Below are 19,149 nucleotides of genomic sequence, written 5' to 3'. Positions count from 1 at the left end.
GGCGCACGGTGTAACAGACGGGCCGGCAGAACGAGCAACTGTGAGGCGGGGGTGTCAGGAGGGATTGTGCGGTCTGAGCTTTTACATTTAAGTAACTTCAGGTTAGAGCCCCTCTCCTCAAGGGGGGAAAGAAAAAAGCTCAAACACACGGACGTGCCAAATTTTACATTCAATTTCAGGGTACTCAGACACGCAGAAGTTCATCTCGACCTCCGTAGCAGTCACAGGGCGGAGGTTAAAAAATCCGATCCAAGGAACGGGGGAAGGCAGCGTTTGCAGACAGTACTAGTTGTAGGGACTGGGAGGAGGCTGGACTGTGGAGCTGGGGGATCTCAGGAGAACACGCTCGTCGTTTAACACCTGATGGAGCCACGACCCCAGGGAGTTCACTAGGAGGACACCTACTGGAACGGTGGGCGCTGCCCACGGAAAGTCCGTGAGGCAGTGATTGTCCCGTGACTGAGGGTGTGCAAGCGAAGGGAAGCCTGAGAGGGGCTTTTCTGCGTCGGCGGTGCTGACTTAGGTGGCCTCTAGGTCCTTAAAATTCTGGGATGCCGTCTTACCCAGACCCGGTCGCACAGCACCCTGAGGCGCGCGTGCGCAATTGGGCGACCTGCTTAAAGATTGCCCCACGGCCCGAGGCGACCGCGACTGCGTAGTCGGGCTCCGATCCCGGCTTTCCCATGAACCTTTGGGGCAGGCTCCGAGGCAAGCGACGGAAGCAGCCGCTCTTGGTTTCCGGCAATACGACACCGGCTGTCTGGCGACCCGGAAGTGTTCCCATTTTGCGTTGTCGGGGCTCGGCGGTAGCCGGGCTCGGGGTGGACACACCACCATGGGGTCGTCAAAGAAGCACCGTGGGGAGAAGGAGGCGGCCGGGACCACGGCAGCGGCCGGAACCGGGGGCGCCACCGAGCAGCCGCCTCGGCACCGGGAACACAAAAAACACAAGCACCGGAGCAGCGGCGGCGGCAGCAGCGGCGGCGAACGACGGAAGCGAAGCCGAGAGCGTGGGAGCGAACGCGGGAGCGGGCGACGCGGGGCCGAAGCTGAGGCCCGCAGCGGCGCGCACGGGCGGGAGCGCAACCAGACAGAGTCCTCCGAGCGGCGGGTGAAGCGGGAGAAGCGGGAGGACGGCTACGAGGCCGGTGAGGGGCGGGGCCTGTGCAGGGGGCGGGGCGACGGGGGTGTCTCGGGGTGGTGGGCTCTGGGTTTGGAGGCCCAGCACACCAGGCCGAGGCATCGCCAGACTTTCTTCGTCGGTACTTTAACGGGTCTTCCTGTGGTTATTTGGGATTAAAGGTTGTCTTTCTCTGTTAAACTTCGTGAGGATAGAAATTTTCTGTTTTCCTCAATTGGCATATCTCAGGCCCTCCCTAAGTGTGTTGAGTGAGTGAATGAAGTGGTGCCAGCACGTGCAGAGGCAAGAAGAAACCTGGTATTGCGCAAGTTGTGTAGAGTTCACAGCAGAGACACGAAGCTGTGAGATAGGCCCTGTTAAGAAATTTGAACTTTGTCTTGAGAGTCGTAGGGAGCCATGAATTTGAGCTGAGGAGTGCGTTGATCATATTCATATTTTGCAAAGATCATTGTGTTGAGAACTGGGTCAAGGGCGGTGAAGATTGGAGGTGAGGTGAAGGCTGATGGTGGCCTGCACCAAGGCAGCAGCAGTGGGATGGAGAGGAGATTGGAAAGGTGTTTCTGAGGACGACGTGACAGAGCTTAGCACTTGGAAGAGGACGGGAAGAAGAAGGAATTTAGTATGCTCCTTGAATTCTGGCTTGAGCGATTAGGTGGGTGGGAGTGCTGTCGACTGAACTTGAGGAGTTTGGAAGAGACGCAGATTTTTGGAGGGAGACAACGAATTCGCTTTTGGAGAGTGTTGCATTTGATGTGCATGGAGCAACCCAGCGTTTGGGCCAGATGGAGCAATTTGGGAATCATGAGAGTTTAGGTGGCAAATGAAGTCCCTTGAGAGACTGAGGAGTGAGAAGCCAGGGTTGGGAGTAGAACCTGAGAAATGCCGATGTTTTAGTAGTAGGCAGAGCAGGAGGCTAGAAAAAGGAGGTAGGCTATCCCCAAAGCAGGAAAACCGTAGAATCTTGTGTCATGGGATCTGTGGGCGTGATCAACAATGTCACACACCACAGGAGATCAGGCGAAAACCAGAGCTGAAAAGAAGCCATGGGATTTCGAATTAAGGAGGCTGGTGACCTTGGAGAGAGCCTAGAAGGGTTGGGATGCAGGGTCCAGGTGGGATAAAAGGGAAAGGGGGAAAGAGGTAGGTTGTGAGGTGGGCCTGCTGGAAGGATGAGCACGTGGTGGCAGCTGGTTGGGGCAGCTCTGCCTGATGGAGTCTGGCTGTTGTCTCTGGTGTTCGGTGAAGTTATTTGCTGTTTGTGAGGTGGGTGGAAGAGGTCTGAAATGCCCCTTTATCTCTGTGACCCCGATATCATCATAGAACAGGCACCAATAAGTGTTTTTCTTGATTGCGTGAATTACACAGAGGACACAGTTATGCTGCCAAGGTGGTTCCTGCCCTGTGAGGAGAAACAGACCCAGAAATGACTGACTGTACTACGCAGTGCGGGGGAGAGCAGTTCTTGCTGATCAATAATCGAACAGGACTCCACGAAGGAAGTGGCATTTCATTGTTGCATTCGGTTAGGATTTTGTTAATCAGGGTGAGGCCAGAGAGGGCAGTGCAGGTTGAAAATACAGAATGTACAAAAGTGAAGAGGCGGCAAAGTGAAAGATGTAGAGAGCTGGACCTTTTGGATCAAGAAAGGAAGGTGTGTGGAGAGGTGGCATTCTCAGAGACTCAGGTACAAGGAGCTCCTGGGGAGGAGGAAGCAGGCCCAGGTGCTGGTGAGGGCCTCTCATCTTCGGCCCTGCAGCTGGAGGCCAGGCTGTGGCTGCAGGCCCTGTGTTCAGCTCCTGAGCCTTGCTGCTTCTTGTTCCAGCTGCCAGCTCCAAAGCAAGCTCAGGTGATGCCTCGTCACTCAGCATTGAGGAGACCAAGTAAGTACTGTCTCCTTTATGTTTCTGTGTTTTCTTACAAGCAGTTTCAGGGGCAACTGTTTCGGGTGGCTTTCGCACAGTAACACGTTCTGATTGAAGTTGGAAGTTGCCACGTAAATCATCTTAGCCAACCATTTGAGTTACAGAAGTGGGCAGTTAAGACCCAAGAGGAAGGATGGCGTTTCACTGGTTAGAGGCAGGGCAGGGCTTCCGCCTGATTGGGAGGCCAGTGCTCTTCCCAATGCTGGGTCAGGCCCTAGGTTTGGGACCCTTAGGACCACTCAGTCCCCTCATGTTTTCACCTCGTCTGTCCAGAAATGCATTCGGTACTGCTCTTTCTTTGACAGCTCCTAACACTTGTATCTCTTGCCCTCAGTAAACTCCGGGCAAAGTTGGGGCTGAAACCCTTGGAGGTCAATGCCGTCAAGAAGGGTGAGTGTGGGGCTGAGTGTGGGGGAAGGGAGGGCATTTGGGGCCAAGGAGAGAGGCCATCTGAAGGGGTCTTTGAAGAAAGTGGGCACAGGTTCAGCACCATTCAGCAGTCCTGTGTGTGTGCTGGCAGTGGGCGCGGGGCCCTCCTTGCTGTTGTGTGGCTGATCTGGGACTCAGCTGCTTCTTGTAGTTTGAGCAGTTGACGTTGCGACCTCAGTCTGGCTGTGAGGTAGCATTAGATGGGCTGAGAGATGTGCACAGTTCCTGCAAACGGATCTGGGCTGTGCAGGTGCTGGTTTTTTCGTTTTGTTTTGTTTTTGAAGTATGATCAGAGGGACTCTGGAAGGCATGGAGGGTCCCATTGTGCTGTGGGGAGACATGGGAGGGTGGGGTCGCGTGGGAGTAGGGAGGCACGGATTCTTCCCCCACCCCTGGCCCCTCTGGCCCCCTGAGCTTGACGGGGGCAGCGTGAGTGGCTCCCTCCTCTCCCCACCAGCCTTGGGCAGGCATAGCCTCACGCCTGGGCCTCCCTTCCAGAGGCGGGCACCAAGGAGGAGCCCGTGACCGCCGATGTCATCAATCCCATGGCCTTGCGACAACGAGAAGAGCTACGAGAGAAGCTGGCGGCTGCCAAAGAAAAGCGCCTCCTGAACCAAAAGCTGGGGTGAGGGTCCCAGCCGGGCAGGCAGAGGGAGGGCCCGAGGAGGCGCCAAGCAGCTCTGGAGTCGGGGTCGGGGAGCAGGAGCTGGCTCCCGGAGCATCACTGTTTTCCCTCTTCAGGAAGATAAAGGCCCTGGGGGAGGATGACCCCTGGCTGGATGACACTGCAGCCTGGATCGAGAGGACCCGGCAGCTTCAGAAGGAGAAGGACTTGGCAGAGAGGAGGGTGAGGTACTGGGAGCTGGGGTGTCGTTCAGTGCCTCTGGTGGCCTGACCGGCTGGTGAGGCAGAACATGGACCCTGGGGAGGTGAGACTGGGCTCAGAGCTGTAGGAGTGGTCAGTAGTGCCTGCGCTGGATTTTCAGCAGCTTGCCTGCAAGTCCTGTGCTTTTTGCACTTACGTTTAGTAAGGCCCTGCACCTTCTGCTGATCCTGAACAGCCTGAGGTCAGACGTCACCCCCCTCCCTGTCCCATAGGCCAAGCTGCTGGAGGAGATGGACCAAGAGTTTGGTGTCAGCACCCTGGTGGAGGAGGAGTTCGGTCAGAGGCGGCAGGTGAGGCTGCAGCAGCTGGGGGGTGGCGGTGGGGTTGAGCCTGGGGTTGGGGGGGGGCGGGGGTGCTGTCCTTGGTGCTGGGATCCCTGGGCTTGGTGGGTCGGGCTCCTGACCCGGCTGGACCTTCTGCCTCCCTTCTAGGACCTGTATAGTGCCCGGGACCTACAGGGACTCACCGTGGAACATGCCATTGACTCCTTCCAAGAGGGGGAGACTGTCATCCTCACACTCAAGGACAAAGGTGGGTTGAACTGGGATGCTCTGGCTGGGGCCACAGGCACTGCTGAGTTGGGGGCGAGCATGACCGGCCACTGCTTCCACCCTGGCTCCAGGAGTGCTGCAGGAGGAGGAGGATGTGCTGGTGAACGTGAATCTGGTGGATAAGGAGCGGGCAGAGAAAAACGTGGAGCTGCGCAAGAAGAAGCCTGACTACCTGCCGTACGCAGAGGATGAGAGTGTGGATGACTTGGCACAGGCAGGCCGGCAGCGTGGGCTCTGGGCCGAGACGGTGGCTCTGTGGCTTTTCAGGAGTCGGGTTGGGTCCTAACCTGTACTTCCTGTCTTGCAGCAAAAACCCCGCTCTGTCCTGTCCAAGTACGATGAGGAGCTCGAGGGCGAGCGGCTGCAGTCCTTCCGTCTGGAGCAGGGCGGCGTGGCCGATGGCCTCCGGGAACGGGAGCTGGAAGAGATCCGGGCCAAGCTGCGGCTGCAGGCTCAGTCCTTGAGCGAAGCTGGGCCCCGGCTCGCCTCCGAGTACCTGACGCCCGAGGAGATGGTGAGCCCCGAGGCCTCCACCTGCACTTGTGACTAGGGTGGTGACCCTCCCTCCCCTCGGAGGTCACAGGCTGCCAGAATAAGCTAAGGAGGGGGATCAGGTGATCATGTGGTGCTTGATCCCTGTGGATGCGCAGTAATTGGCAGCCCCGAGGAAGAGCTGTGGGCAGGCAGTTGGTGTAGACAGAACAAGGACCGTGAGCCAAGTGGCCCTGAATTGGTGTTCAGACCCTGCCGCTTAGCCAGCCTGTGCCTGGGGTGAGTGATGTAAGTACCAGGCGTCCCATCTGAAATGGGGATGGCGGGAGCCACCTCTTGGGGGCTGATACAAGGATTGGTGGTGATCTGGTAAGTGGTCATTTTACAGCTGCGCGTGTTTGTTGCCTTTGGGGTGGCTGTGTGAATTCGCAGGTAGACCACTGGCTCAGTAGGTTGCTTGGCTCTGTGGTTATGAGCAAGAGTCTGCAGCCAGACTCCTGGGATTCACAATCCCGGCTCTCCTGCTTAGGAGCTGGCTGACTTTGGACGAGAGACATAATCTCTCTGTGCCTCAGTTTTCCTCATCTCACAGGCGGGAGGATAATCACCCACACCTCATGTCTTGCCCATGTACGTGAACTACGTAGGACCACAGCCAGCGCAGAGTAACGCTAAGGCAGCGTTTGCTCTCGTGGGCTTGTGCTGCCTGCCTTCCCTCCACCACCACCCCGGCCTTCATGTTTCTCTTTTCCTCTCTCCCCTTCAGGTGACTTTTAAAAAGACCAAGCGGAGAGTGAAGAAGATCCGCAAGAAGGAGAAGGAGGTGGTAATACAGGCTGATGACCTGCTGCCCCTTGGGGACCAGACTCAAGATGAGGACTTCGGTTCCAGGTGGGTGTGGGGACAAGGGTCGGTGTTGGCGCTGAGCCAGCCCCGGGGCCAGGGCTCACGCAGAGGCCTCTCCACACAGACTGCGGGGCCGGGGTCGGCGCCGAGTGCCTCAGGCAGATGAGGAGGCCCAGGAGGAGGGGGAGAAGGAGCCTGTGTCTCAGCCCTTGCAGTCAGATGACCCCCGCGTGGAGAATATGGACATCAGCGACGAGGGTAAGGGCCCAGCCAGCCTGTTTCGGGGGGTGGGAGGGCAGAGGGGGAGTTGGGGGCAGGGGTAGAAAAGCAGGGACAGGAGCCCAGGGCCCCTGGAAGTGATCTGAGCTGGCGTCTCCCGTGTTTCCACCAGAGGAGGGCAGAGCACCGTGGTCTGGGTCACCCGAGATGCTGGAGGAGGATGAGGCGGAGCTGGAGCTGCAGAAGCAGCTGGAGAAGGGGCGCCGCCTGCGGCAGCTACAGCAGCTGCGGGACAGCAATGAGAAGGTAGGGGGGCTCCTGAGGCGTGGGCGGGCGCTGGGCCCTTCGGTGACAGGTGTGTCTGTAGTGGCCTATCCTGAAGAGCACGTGCTCCCACGCCATCTTAGGCAGCACCCGCATTTCAATTTGCATTCTCTTTTTTGTTTCATATGGTATTATTGGTAGATTTCTAGTTTCTGCAGTGTTTTCACTAGGGGATGCTTTAGTGGTTGGATCTTTCCCTCCCTTCTTTCTTTCTGGAGTGTGTATTGCATGCCTTACTGTGTGTGAGGCATTGTCCCGGGGCTGGGGAGTCACTGGAGAATAGGACAGACAAGGGCCCCTATGCCTTTCATGGAGGCAGAAGTGGCGGTGAACTTGTGAACACGAGCAAACAGTAATTTCTGATAGTGACTAGAGCTGAGCAGACCAGACAGGAGTTACCGGATGGTTGGTCTCTTGGTTCGGGTGTTCAGGGAAGACCTTTCAAGGGGTGACATTTGAGCTGAGACTGAAATGACACAAAGGAGCCGATCTTGCGCACATTCAGTGTGGAAGTCGCGTAGACAGACGTTCAGGCCCTGGGGACAGCAGATGTCCTTTGGATAGGCGACCTTAGAATGTTGGAGGACCAGGTAGGCTGGAGCAGAGTGAAGGGCTGGTGGTGTGAGCTGAGGCGGAGAGGTCAGCGGGGCCTTGAGGCCGTGGTCATCACTGACCCTCACGGGGCACTGGCACGTGCCGGGCACTGCTTAAGTGCTTCATTTAATTCTCACAGCAACATCCTATGAGGAAGGTTCTGTTTTCTCCATTTTACAGTTGAGGAAACTGAGGCATAGAGGCATTAGGCAAGTTGCCCAAGGTTACATGACTGGTAAGTGGCCGAGCTGGAATTTGCACAGCTTGACTCCAGAGCCCACACTTGTAACCCTGCACCTCCCACCGAGGGAGAAAGTGGGGCTGGAGACCGAGGCTGCAGCAGCGAACCTGGGGTGCCTACCGTGTGGGGTAGCGTAGGAGGGGAGCCACAAGAGTGAGGCCTCCCTGAAGCCGAGGAGTGGTTTCGAGGAGAGGGAAGGTGGCGTCATCTAACACTGCTGAGGGGCAGGTCAGATTTGGCACCAGTGGAGACAGTGCCCTGGCAGAGACAGAGCTTCTAGAGGATTGAGGAGGGCCAGAGAGTAAACGTCTGAGGCTTAGATCTTGGCAGCAGCTGCTCAGCTGCTCTGCCTGCTCTGCCAGTGTAGCCAGTGGGCATGGCTGCGTGCCAATACAGTTTGCTTTATGAGGACAGGCAGTGGGCCCCAGTTTGCCCAACCCCACTCTAATAGAGGACGGGAAAATGGGGCAATAGCTGAAGGGGGCGCGAGTTGAGGGAAGTTTTTCTCTTTCATAGTTAATGCGGAATAGAGTTAATATTTAAAAATTATGTGCGAGTGTCCCAGAGTCTATGGCTGAAAGGATTGTAAAGGTTACGTGGCCCGGTGGGATTAATCACGATTGGGTTTTCTACTGGCTGGGCCATTTACTGAGATGGGGAAGGCTAGGGGAGGAACAGGTGTGGGGAAGAAAAGCAAGTGGTTCCTTTTGGTTTAGTTAGCTTTGAGGTGCCTCCTTATTGGAAGTGATTGATATTGAATAGGCAGTTGGATATATGACTTTGAACTTCAGGGGAGAGGCTGAGATGAGAGATACAAGCATGGAAGTCTGTGTAGCTGGGATTTAAAACCAGAGGACTGGATGGAATCACCAGGAGAGTGAGTATAAATAAGGAAGAGAACGTAGGGCTCCAAGCGAGGAGGGTAAAGAGGAGAGGGTGCCGTCCTGGAAGCCATGTGAAGAAAGGTCTGGAGTGGAAGCGTGTGAGCAGCTGTGGCGCATGCTCCGGAGAGTTTGGGTATCAGGAGGATGGGAACTGACCTTGGGATCGGGCAGCACGGAGGTCACTGATGCTCCCATCTTAAGGTCAGCTCTGTGGGGTGGTGGGAAATGGGGACCAGATCATGCAGGCTTTAACAAGGTTGCTGGACACAAGATTAATAGATGAACGTTGATTGTGTTTCTGTACACCAGCAATAGGTAGAAAATGTAATTTTAAAAAGGGCACCATTTATGAAAGTGATACAGATGGTGAAGTAATGTGGATAAGCAAGAGAAGGCAATGTGGGAAAGGAGTAATCAGCATAGCAACAAAATCAAAAGGAATGAATGATTTGTAAGATCTATATGGGGAAAATTATAGTCCGTTTTCGAAAAGCATTAAACAAGACGTGTTGTTTTAGTTACCAAGGGCTACCATAACAGAATACTACAGGCCGGGTGGCTTAAACAACAGCAATTTATTCCAACACTTCTGGAAGCTGGAAGTCCAAGATCAAGGTGTTGGCAGGTTTGCTTTCTCTTCAGGCCTCTCTCCTTGCCTTGGAGATGGCCATCTTCTCACTGTGTCCTTACGTGGCCTTTGTGTGTTACTCCCTGACATCTTCCCTTCTTATAAGGACACTAGCCTATTGGATTAGGGCCTACCCTTATGACCTCATTTGACCTTTATTATGTCTTTAAAGGCCCTGTCTCCAAATACAGCCACACTGGAGATGAGGGCTTCAACATACAGATTTTGGGGGGGACACATTTCAATCCATAACAACCATGTTAATGGATACCACTAATATTGTAAAGATGTCTGTCTCATCCAATTAACCTATAGATTAAATGCTGTTCCAACAGAAATCCCAATAGAGATTTTTGTGAAAGCTGGCAAGTTGATTCTAAAACTTACACGGAAGATCAAAGGGACCAAAATAGCCAAGACGCTTTGGAATAATAACGTGGTGGGATTTGCTGTAACAGATATCAAGTCTTTTTATTTATTTATTTATTTATTTATTTATTTTTATTTATTTATTTTTTATCAAGTCTTTTTAGAAAGTTGAAATTGAAACAGCATGATATTGGCATAAGTGTGGACTAATAGGGCTGAGATTGAATACAGGGACCCAGAAACAGACTACTGAGCTAGGACACGTGGTGTCCCAGTGTGAAAGGTGCTCAGCTCAATAAGTGGTGGTGGGACAATCAGTTACCTATTTGGAAAAATGTGAAATTGGGTTTGTACTTCACACCTTATGCAAATTCACTTAGATTAAGAACTTAAAAGTAAAAACTTAATATATGAGGCCAAAGTAAAACAATTACGTTTATGACTTCGTGGTAGAGATTCTTTTTTCTTTTTTTTATTGTGTTAAAATACACGTAATATTTACCATCTTACCCATTTTTAGGTGTATGGTCTTTGGTATTAAGTATATTCACCTTGTGTGCAGCCGTCACCGCCATCCATCCCCATAACTCTCTTCACCTTGTAAAGCTGAAACTCTGTCCCCATTAAACACTAACTCCCCACTCTCCCTTCCCCCCAGCTTCTGGCACTCACCATTCCACTGTCTGTCTCTATGACCTTGACTCCTCTAGGGACCTCCTATAAGTAGAATCATAGAGTATTTGTTTTTATGTGACTGGATTATTTCAAGAGAAAGATTTCTTGCAATATAAATGTAAAGCATAAACCATGAAGAAGAAAACAGACATTTTACTTAGAAATTAAAATTTTTAATTTTTTTAAAAAATTAACATTTATTTTTGGCTGCATTGGGTCTTTGTTGGCACGTGGGCTTTTTCTAGTTGTGGCGAGCAGTGGCTACTCTTGGTTGTGGTGCATGGGCTTCTCATTGCAGTGGCTTCTCTTGTTGCAGAGCACGGGCTCTAGGCGCATGGGCTTCAGTAGTTGTGGCACGTGGGCTCAGTAGTTGTGGCTCGTGGGCTCTAGAGTGCAGGCCCAGTAGTTGTGGCGCATGGGCTTAGTTGCTCCGTGGCATGTGGGGTCTTCCCGGATCAGGGCTCGAACCCATGTTCCCTGCATTGGCAGGTGGATTCTTAACCACTGTGCCACCAGGGAGGCCCCTTAATTTTAATTTTAAAACTTTGTTTTATTTAAAATACATTATGAAGGAGAATTCCCTGGCGTCCAGTTGTTAAGGCTCTGCGCTTCCACTGCAGGGGGCATGGGTTCCATCCCTAGTCAGGGAACTAAAATCCCGCATGCCTTGATACGTGACCAGGAAAGAAGAAAATTATCATAAAGAATGTAAAAAGACAGGCTAGAGGGAGAAGATATTTGTCCATATGCAGAATGGCATTCAGAGAATTAGAAGGATAAATGACCACTAGAATACCCCGCGAGGCCCAACCTCAGTAGTGATCAAGGAAATGTGAGCTGAAACAATGACAGATTGTGTCACATGTGCATCATTCGGCAAAAATGTCAATCTGACAACATCAAATGTCAGTGAGGATGTGGAGCAGCCAGAATTCTTAGCCACACTTTTCATGGACGTGTAAACGAGTCTAATCAGTGGGAAGACACTGACAAACCTTGCAGAATGAAAGTGAGTGTGTTCCGTGCGGCTCACCGGTCCGCACTCTCACGTGGGCCCCAGAGAAATGCTTGCATCAGATTGCTTCAGCTGCGTTACTCGGGGTAACAGAAAAAGAACATCCTTGGTGCACTAGATAACTAAATTGAGGTATGGTCATGTCACGGAATATGATTCTGTAGTTAAAAGCAAATGAACTATAGCCGCTCGTGTTAAGATTAACCTTAAAATACATATATGCTTATATATACATATACTTATATATATATAAAAACAAGCCATAGTAGAATCATACAGTACGATTCAGATTGCATAATGTTTGAAAAATGCACAACAAAATAATAGACTGTTCGTGGATAGGTCTTTATGTGGTAAAGCTATAAAGGAAAGCCAGTGAATCATGACCACAGATGTGTGGGGAAGAGACACTTGGGGTTAATAATGTTTCTCAGCCAGGTGATGGGGACATGGGTGTTTGTTTGGTGGTGGTTATTTTTAAAAATATGCATGTATTATAAATAGCCCTTTTTTGTGCAGGGTGACATTTATTTAAAAATGTAACATAATAGGGCTTCCCTGGTGGCGCAGTGGTTGAGAGTCTGCTTGCCGATGCAGGGGACATGGGTTCGTGCCCCGGTCTGGGAAGATCCCACGTGCCGCGGAGCGGCTGGGCCGTGAGCCAATGCAGGGGACATGGGTTCGTGCCCCGGTCTGGGAAGATCCCACGTGCCGCGGAGCGGCTGGGCCCGTGAGCCATGGCCACTGAGCCTGCGTGTCCGGAGCCTGTGCTCCGCAATGGGAGAGGCCACAGCAGTGAGAGGCCCACGTACCGCACACACAAAAACAATGTAACATAATAAAATGAAAGGAAAAGGGTTGCAAAAGTGGACATGGAGACTAGAAACTTCTCGGAGGAGTTTGCTGTCAGGGGGCAGAGCAGGAGGGCTGCGGTATTGAAAGAGGAGTTTGGTGTTTTTCTTTAATTTATTTTTGGCTGTGTTGGGTTTTTGTTGCGCCCGGGCTTTCTCTGGTTGTGGCAAGCGGGGGCTATTGTTCGTTGCGGAGCACGGGCTTCTCATTGCGGGGGCTTCTCTTATTGCAGAGCATGGGCTCTAGGTGCACAGGCTCAGTAGTTGTGGCTCGTGGGCTCTAGGGCGCAGGCTCAGTAGTTGTGGCACACGGGCTTAAGTTGCCCCGCAGCATGTGGGATCTTCCCAGACCAGGGTTCGAACCCGTGTCTCCCCTGCAGTGGAAGCACGGATTCTTAACCACCGTGCCACCAGGAAAGTCCAAGGAGGAGTTTTTAAAAGAGGGGAGAGCGACTTCCCTGGCGGTCCAGTGGTTAAGACTCCGTGCTTCCACTGCGGGGGGCGTGGGTTTGATCCCTGGTCGGGGAACTAAGATCCCACATGCCGCGCAGCCAAAAATAAAAGAAGGGAGATCCTAGGTCATCCCTGTGTGCTTGTGGGAATGACACAATAGAGGGGACAGTGAGTGTAGTCAGGAGGGGGGTAGTGTCAGGAGCAGAGTTCTGAGGGCCCTTGGAGCCGTGCCAGGTAAGGTGGCCTGAGGTGGGAGCAGGGCCGGGCGTCTGCTGTGGTGGGAGGGCAGGCAGGGTGGGTGGCTGGTGGATTCAGTGCCAGAAGCAGGTGGAAGGTCCACAGAGCACCTAGCCTGCAGCCTCAGGGACGGGGTTCCGGGGGGAGGGATGTTTACGCCGAGTCCTAAAACTGGAGTTTCTCAGGTGAAGAGTGGGTGGCAGAGGAGTGGCGGGAGAGGCCCTGGAGGAAGGCCTGCGTGTGAGGCTGCAGGAGTGAGCTGAGGGGCTCTGGAGAAGGGTCGGCATGACCAGGCCGTGTGGGATTTTGGATATTAATTCAAAGGGCAGTGGGGAGCCATTGACGACTTTGGAGGAGGGAAGCGAGCCAGTGAGATCGGTGCGGAGCGCAGAGCAGATCGGGGGTCAGGGAGGAGTAGAGACCGGTCTGGTCTGCCGTGAGCAGTGGGAATGGCTTGTCATACTGCCACCATGGAGGGTCTTGGGTTCCTGGGTCTCTGTGGCCCCACCCCAGAAACTTGCAGGTTTGCCCACAGCCACTCCCTCCCTCAGGTGGTGGAGATCGTCAGGAGGCTGGAGTGTCGCCAGCGGGGCTGGGAGGAGGAGGAGGATCCGGAGCGGAAGGGGGCCATCGTGTTCAACGCCACGTCCGAGTTCTGCCGCACGCTGGGGGAGATCCCCACCTACGGGCTGGCTGGCAACCGGGAGGAGCAGGAAGAGCTCATGGTGGGTCCTCAGCAGCCCAGCACCCACACGCTCCCCTGGCCTGCTCTGCTCCGGGGGCAGGGGCGCGGCGTGGGCGGCAGTGTCGGCCCTGCCAGCCCTCAGTGCTGAGCCCCAGTGCTCAGGTGGGACGGGCCGGCTGAGTGCTGGGCCGCCTGGGCTGAGCCTGATCTGTCCTCTAGGACTTTGAACGGGATGAGGAGCGATCAGCCAACGGCGGCTCCGAATCTGACGGGGAGGAGAACATTGGCTGGAGCACAGTCAACCTGGATGAGGAGAAGCAGCAGCAAGATGTGAGGACAGGCAGGAATGGGGCTGGGGCCGGGAGGACACGAGAGTGGAGGTCCCGCTGCCTTGGGGTCAGGAGCTGGGCTGGAGGCCCAGCTCTGTGCCTTCCTAGCCGTGGGGCCTCCATATCTCAGAGCCTTGGTCTCCTCATGCGTAAATGGAGTGTATAAACCTCACGGGGTTATTGTGGATTAAATGAGACGTCTTGTCATGCAGGGCCTGGTGCATAGAGAGGTCCACAGTCCAGTGGGGGGTGACTGTTGGGTTGGAGGGTCAGAAGAGCCCGTGTGGCCCGCTTACCACCCCCATCATTCTGTGCCACCCCCAGTTCTCTGCCTCCTCCACCACCATCCTGGACGAGGAGCCCATCGTGAATAGAGGGCTGGCAGCCGCCCTGCTCCTGTGTCAGAACAAAGGTAAGGGGCTCGGGGCAGCCTTTCTGGGGCCTGGGTGCTATGGCGGGAAGGGCAGGCGAGGCAGGTGCTGGTGTGGCTTCCCCTGGTCCCCTCTGCTGCCTCTTCCTCGTTTCTGATGCCATGAGCCACTCCTTCCCCTGCACCCTGGTTCCGGGGCAGTCTTAGTAGCAGCTGGCCTTCTGTGCTGCATCACCCCGTTTTCAATGCCCGTGCTCACGTATTCCCCTGCAAAGCATCCTTTGAGGCTTGGTGTCTTCTCTGGGGAGGAGTGTGGGGAGCTGAAACAGTCCAGGCTGTGGCACAGAGGCCTTGGCATTAGGATCCCAGTCCTGCCTTTTACTTGGCCAGTGGCCCCTGACAAGGACCTGACTCTTGTCTCCGTTTCCTCTGTCTACACAATGGGCCTGATGTCCGTCCACTCCCACAGCACAGCTCTGAGGGTCTCCCGGTGGCCCCATGCTGTTGGCGGGTGCTGGGCAGCCTGGAGTCTCATAACTCCCGTCCTCAGGGCTGCTGGAGACAACGGTGCAGAAGGTGGCCCGGGTGAAGGCACCCAACAAGTCCCTGCCGTCAGCCGTGTACTGCATCGAGGACAAGATGTGAGTGGGGCACCAGCCGGGGCCGCGCTGCCTGGAGCCTGGGCCAGGGGGGCAGCGGCTCACGTTGAATCCCCGTCCGTCTCGGGCAGGGCCATCGATGACAAGTACAGCCGGCGGGAGGAGTACCGAGGCTTCACCCAGGACTTCAAGGAGAAGGACGGCTACAAGCCTGATGTCAAGATAGAGTACGTGGACGAGACGGGCCGGAAACTCACTCCCAAGGAGGTGAGCGGGGCCTCTGAGGTGGGGCCGTGAGGCAGAGCCGCACCCCAGGGTCTGGGCCGGGGGGCTGGTGGTGTCTGTGTCTCTGGCAGGCACGGTGGTCCCCCTCGCAGGCCTGGCGGGAGGGTGCCTTTGCTGGCCTGACCCCTCACTCTCACCGCCGGTGGCCTTCGCGGGGCGGCCGACTCTCCCGTCTTTTGTCTTCCACCTGCCAGCGCTCTTCCCCACATGCTCCCTGGGTGTGCTGCCCCCTTGCTCCAGCCCCAGCGCCAGCGCCCCGACGAAGTCCATCCCTCCCACTCTGCTGGGGGCCCCAGAGGGTGCTGGGGCCGCTGGCCTTCTCCCATCCCCTCCCAGCCACCCCGCCCCACCCTGGGCCTAGCGCTGCCCCTCCCCTACCCCGTGCGGCTTGGGCGGCTCCAACACGGTCCTGCCCCCCTCCCCCGTTGCAGGCTTTCCGGCAGCTGTCCCACCGCTTCCATGGGAAGGGCTCGGGCAAGATGAAGACGGAGCGGCGGATGAAGAAGCTGGACGAGGAGGCGGTGGGTGCCCGAGGGGTCGCGGGGTGGCCTCGGGACGTGTGGCGGGCAGCTGAGGTGCCGAGGCCCGCTCCCACCCGTGTTGACCAACCTTTTGCCCCCGCAGCTCCTGAAGAAGATGAGCTCCAGCGACACGCCCCTGGGCACCGTGGCTTTGCTCCAGGAGAAGCAGAAGGCCCAGAAGACGCCGTACATCGTGCTCAGCGGCAGTGGCAAGAGCATGAACGCGTGAGTGGGGAGGCGGGGCGGGCACAGGGCCTCGCGGTGCACGCGTGGGGTCGGGGAGGCGTGCAGCCGCTCTGCAGCCTCACGCCCCTCTTCTCTCCGCAGGAACACCATTACCAAGTGAAGCCGACCTCCCTCCTGATCCCCTCCCGACTTTAATATTAAATAAAGTTCCCTCCTTATTTTTTTCCCCCCTGGTCATGGTGCAGATTCCAGGGTTAGACCTGGGAGGAGGGCAGGTGGAGGAACATCAGTGACACTGCCCTCAGGCTCCATCATCACCTTTGTGACCTCAGGCAAGTCACTGAACCTTTCTGGGCTTTAATTCTGCCATTTGTACCATCAAGACACCTCTGCTTCTTAGGATGTCTTGTGACAATTAAATGAACTCATTCGTTCATTCACCTGCAGTGCGAAGGTGAGCAAGAGCCCTCAGAGGTGGCTTAGAGTGATGGCCTCTGCCGGGTGAGACCTGGTCATAGGTGACACAAATAACTGAACGGAGATGCAGGGAGAAAGCTAGCCTGGATCCTGTAAGGCGGTTCTCCAGCCCACCCTGGGCCCCAGCCAGCTAAAGAGAAGCCAGCTGGTTCATTTTCTCGCCCCCTCCCCTGGCCTCCCCGGTGTGGTTGCATGGGTCCTGGCCGTCTGTTGAAGGCCGTGCCTTATCCTCTGCAGGGCCAGCTTTTGGGTAAGAAGTGGAAGGTGTTTTAGAGGCTCAGTCACCCTGGTCTCTCCCAGCCTCCAGAGCCACAAGTGGCACTGCCCTCCCCGGCCAGGATGGGCGGGGCAGGGACTGGGGGCAGCGCAGGGTGGGGTGCTACCCGAGGCTGCTCCGTGATCCTGTACCGCCTTGGTGTGTGTGGAGCGAGAGGCTGAGAGTTCCTCGGAGCGCCTTCTGGGAGCTGTGTCCAGTTAAGCAGGGAAGAACTCTGTGAGGGTCGAGCAAGAGCCTGAATCAAGGGAAAGGTGACAGCTGGCTCCCATGGGAGTCCGACCAAACCAGCGCCCACCCTGATGTACACCTGGATGCATTCCAGACGCTTCACGGATTTTTTTTTTTTTAATGAAACGAAGAAAAGAGTGGATAACCTTAGGGTGAGAGAAATGTAAGCAAGGGACAAAAATACAGTTGCTTATCACATTGCCTTTGATGACAGTTTTTGTGTGGCAGACCCAGCAAGCACCAGCCCCTCGTGCTTTCTTGCGCTCATCTCCTCGTTTTGAGGTCTGATTCTGATTTAATTTTCATCTGGGCTGCTTCCTCATGGAGGGTCCCCGTAGGATGTCTAGCCCAGATCTGGGATTTGGGGAATCTCAGTCCATTTCTCCTGGAAGCCTCTGAGGCACGTCCGGTGTTATGGATGGGCAGTCCAGTGTCCCTGGTGGCATAGCACCAGCTCTGGCCGAGCTCTTGTCAAAGCTCACACCGTACGCTGTGCAGCCTGTTAGGAGGCTGTCACCATCATCAGAGCCAGAAACAACCAAGGCCTAAAGCAACGGTGGACCAGGGTCAAATTGACCAGGTTTGGCCCAGGATGCCTCCCAACGCTGACCCCGTGACTGAGGAGACAGTAAATAGTGCACCAGGGGCTAGGAGGGGCTTCCAGGGACTCGCAGGGGCCTCTCCAGGAAGTCTCTCTGCTTGGCTGTCTGCTTCCTCTCTCAGACATCCTGTGGCCTCTGGTCCCCAGGCCCCGTGCTTGCCCTTCCCGGCCCAAATGCATGCTAGCTAGTCCCCTCCCCAGGCTGTGCTTGCCCCTGCCGGGGGCTGGGAAGCAGCAAGGCGTCAGTTCAGCTCCCTGGAGGTGGGAGGGGCTGGGGGCCACCAAATCTTTTGAGGCCTGAGCCCCCAGCACAGGCAGAACCCAGGGAGAAGGTGGGGCCCTGCCAGCAACACTTCCCCCCTCAGGAACTGCAGGCAGTGATGGCTCCGCACAGGCTGGTGTGAGGGTCACTGAGGTCTTAGCCAGGGCCTGGGGGCAAGCCGGCTGGGACACTAACTCATCTGGACTGCTTTTCTATTCACAAGCTGTCTGACCTCGGGCGAATTGCCAGAGTCCGTGTTTCATCTCAGACTTCCAGGGCTGGTGTAAAGCAGAGTTAAGAACATTCATCCTTTCATTACTTCAGCAAATGTTTACTGAGCATCAGGGCTGCTGGGCCTGAGGGTAAGGAGCAGGGCCAGACTGGCTGCCTGGGCCCCTGAGGATCTGATGGGTGAGCAGCCGTCGAGCAAGGACACCACCAGACATGAAGGGGATGGGGGGAGTCCATGCCCTTCCATGTGACACAAGGCCTTCCAAGGGGCTCAGAGAGCCCAGCTTTAATTTACAGAAGCCCATACATCTGCCTCTCTGCCACCGGCCCACATGGCACCCTCACCAAGGTATAAAGGCCTGCCCAGGACCCCTTCGCCACTCCGAGCAGCTTCATTCCCTGGCCAGCCCCCAAGAAGGCCCTTTCTTCTGGACCTGGTGATGGGAACCTCGCCCCAAAAGCCGATTATCCAAAGTGGGTGTGGCCTGCAAGTGAAACGGGCAGGATGGGTCCCCTCCTCACTCAGGTGGTCCTTCTCCCTCTGAGCTGTGCCCACACCCTGCCCAGGTCCACTGAACCCCTTCAAGCCCCAGCAGCCATACCCAGGCTGTGGCTCCTGTCAGCTCATGGTCCAGTTCTGTTGTTTGCCCGCAGGACTGGGAAGCAGCAGGGTCCCCTGCCTCCTCCCCTTCCCCTCCCCAGGGCTGCCTGATGAAGCCTCCCCAATTCTTATCCTGGAGGCCCAGGTAGGGCCCTGCCAGTTCAGGCACCCTTCTGAGATTTGTTCTCTGACCCCCTGGGATTCTGTGAGTGTATCAGAGTTCTCCAGAGAAACAACCGTTAGGATATGCACACATATATGAGGAGGTTTATTATAGGAATTGGCTCACGTGATTATGAGAAGCCCCAGATACGTCATCTGCGAGCTAGAGACCCAGGAAAGCCGGTGGTGTGAGTCTCAGTCTGAGTCTGAAGGCCTGAGGAGTGAGGAGGAGATGGGTGTCCCAGCTCAAACGGAGCAAACTCGCCTTCACCGCCCCCTCCCCGTCCTCCTCAGGCTCTCGGGGCGCAATGGGTGAGGCGCACCTGCATTGGCGAGGGGGCCTTCTGTACTCAGTCTACTGCTCCAAATGCTAATTTCCAGAAACACCCTCACAGACACACCAGAAGTAATGTTTTACCAGCCATCTGGGAATCCCTGAGCCCGGTTAAGTTGACACACAAAATTAATCACAGTCACCTAAAATGGTCTAGAAAATCCCTTTTCTGCTTAAACAGAGTAGTTTCTGTTCTATACAAGTAATACTTTGTCCTGTTTCTCTTGTTTTTCTCCTTTGCTTT

General features: G+C 55.3%; 1 protein-coding gene across 1 annotated transcript; it reads left to right on the top strand.

The window, feature by feature from the left end:
• The first annotated feature begins 799 nt into the window (after nucleotides 1-799).
• SART1 (spliceosome associated factor 1, recruiter of U4/U6.U5 tri-snRNP) lies at nucleotides 800-16,582 on the top strand. Its single transcript, XM_007461969.1, has 20 exons — nucleotides 800-1,148; nucleotides 2,964-3,021; nucleotides 3,398-3,453; nucleotides 3,991-4,117; nucleotides 4,234-4,339; nucleotides 4,591-4,668; nucleotides 4,810-4,909; nucleotides 5,001-5,143; nucleotides 5,237-5,443; nucleotides 6,188-6,312; nucleotides 6,392-6,525; nucleotides 6,659-6,792; nucleotides 13,309-13,482; nucleotides 13,662-13,772; nucleotides 14,096-14,183; nucleotides 14,692-14,782; nucleotides 14,872-15,007; nucleotides 15,457-15,546; nucleotides 15,650-15,771; nucleotides 15,874-16,582. Exons 1-20 carry the CDS (start codon nucleotides 836-838, stop codon nucleotides 15,890-15,892), a joined length of 2,412 nt encoding a protein of 803 aa, XP_007462031.1. The 5' UTR covers nucleotides 800-835; the 3' UTR covers nucleotides 15,893-16,582.
• The last annotated feature ends 2,567 nt before the right edge of the window (nucleotides 16,583-19,149 follow it).

This window comes from Lipotes vexillifer, unplaced genomic scaffold (assembly GCF_000442215.2).
Source record: "Lipotes vexillifer unplaced genomic scaffold, Lipotes_vexillifer_v1.1 scaffold1129, whole genome shotgun sequence".
NCBI lineage: Eukaryota > Metazoa > Chordata > Mammalia > Artiodactyla > Lipotidae > Lipotes > Lipotes vexillifer.
Note: the sequence above shows the minus strand (reverse complement) of the source record. Positions and strands in the feature narration are given on the sequence as shown.

Excerpts from the sequence above, each read along its gene's own strand:
- SART1 (XM_007461969.1), top strand. The coding sequence starts at position 836 with ATGGGGTCGTCAAAGAAGCACCGTGGGGAGAAGGAGGCGGCCGGGACC. Across the intron at positions 5,144-5,236 it reads GTGTGGATGACTTGGCACAG|CAAAAACCCCGCTCTGTCCT; the intron begins GCAGGCCGGCAG and ends CCTGTCTTGCAG. Across the intron at positions 14,184-14,691 it reads GCTCCTGTGTCAGAACAAAG|GGCTGCTGGAGACAACGGTG; the intron begins GTAAGGGGCTCG and ends TCCCGTCCTCAG.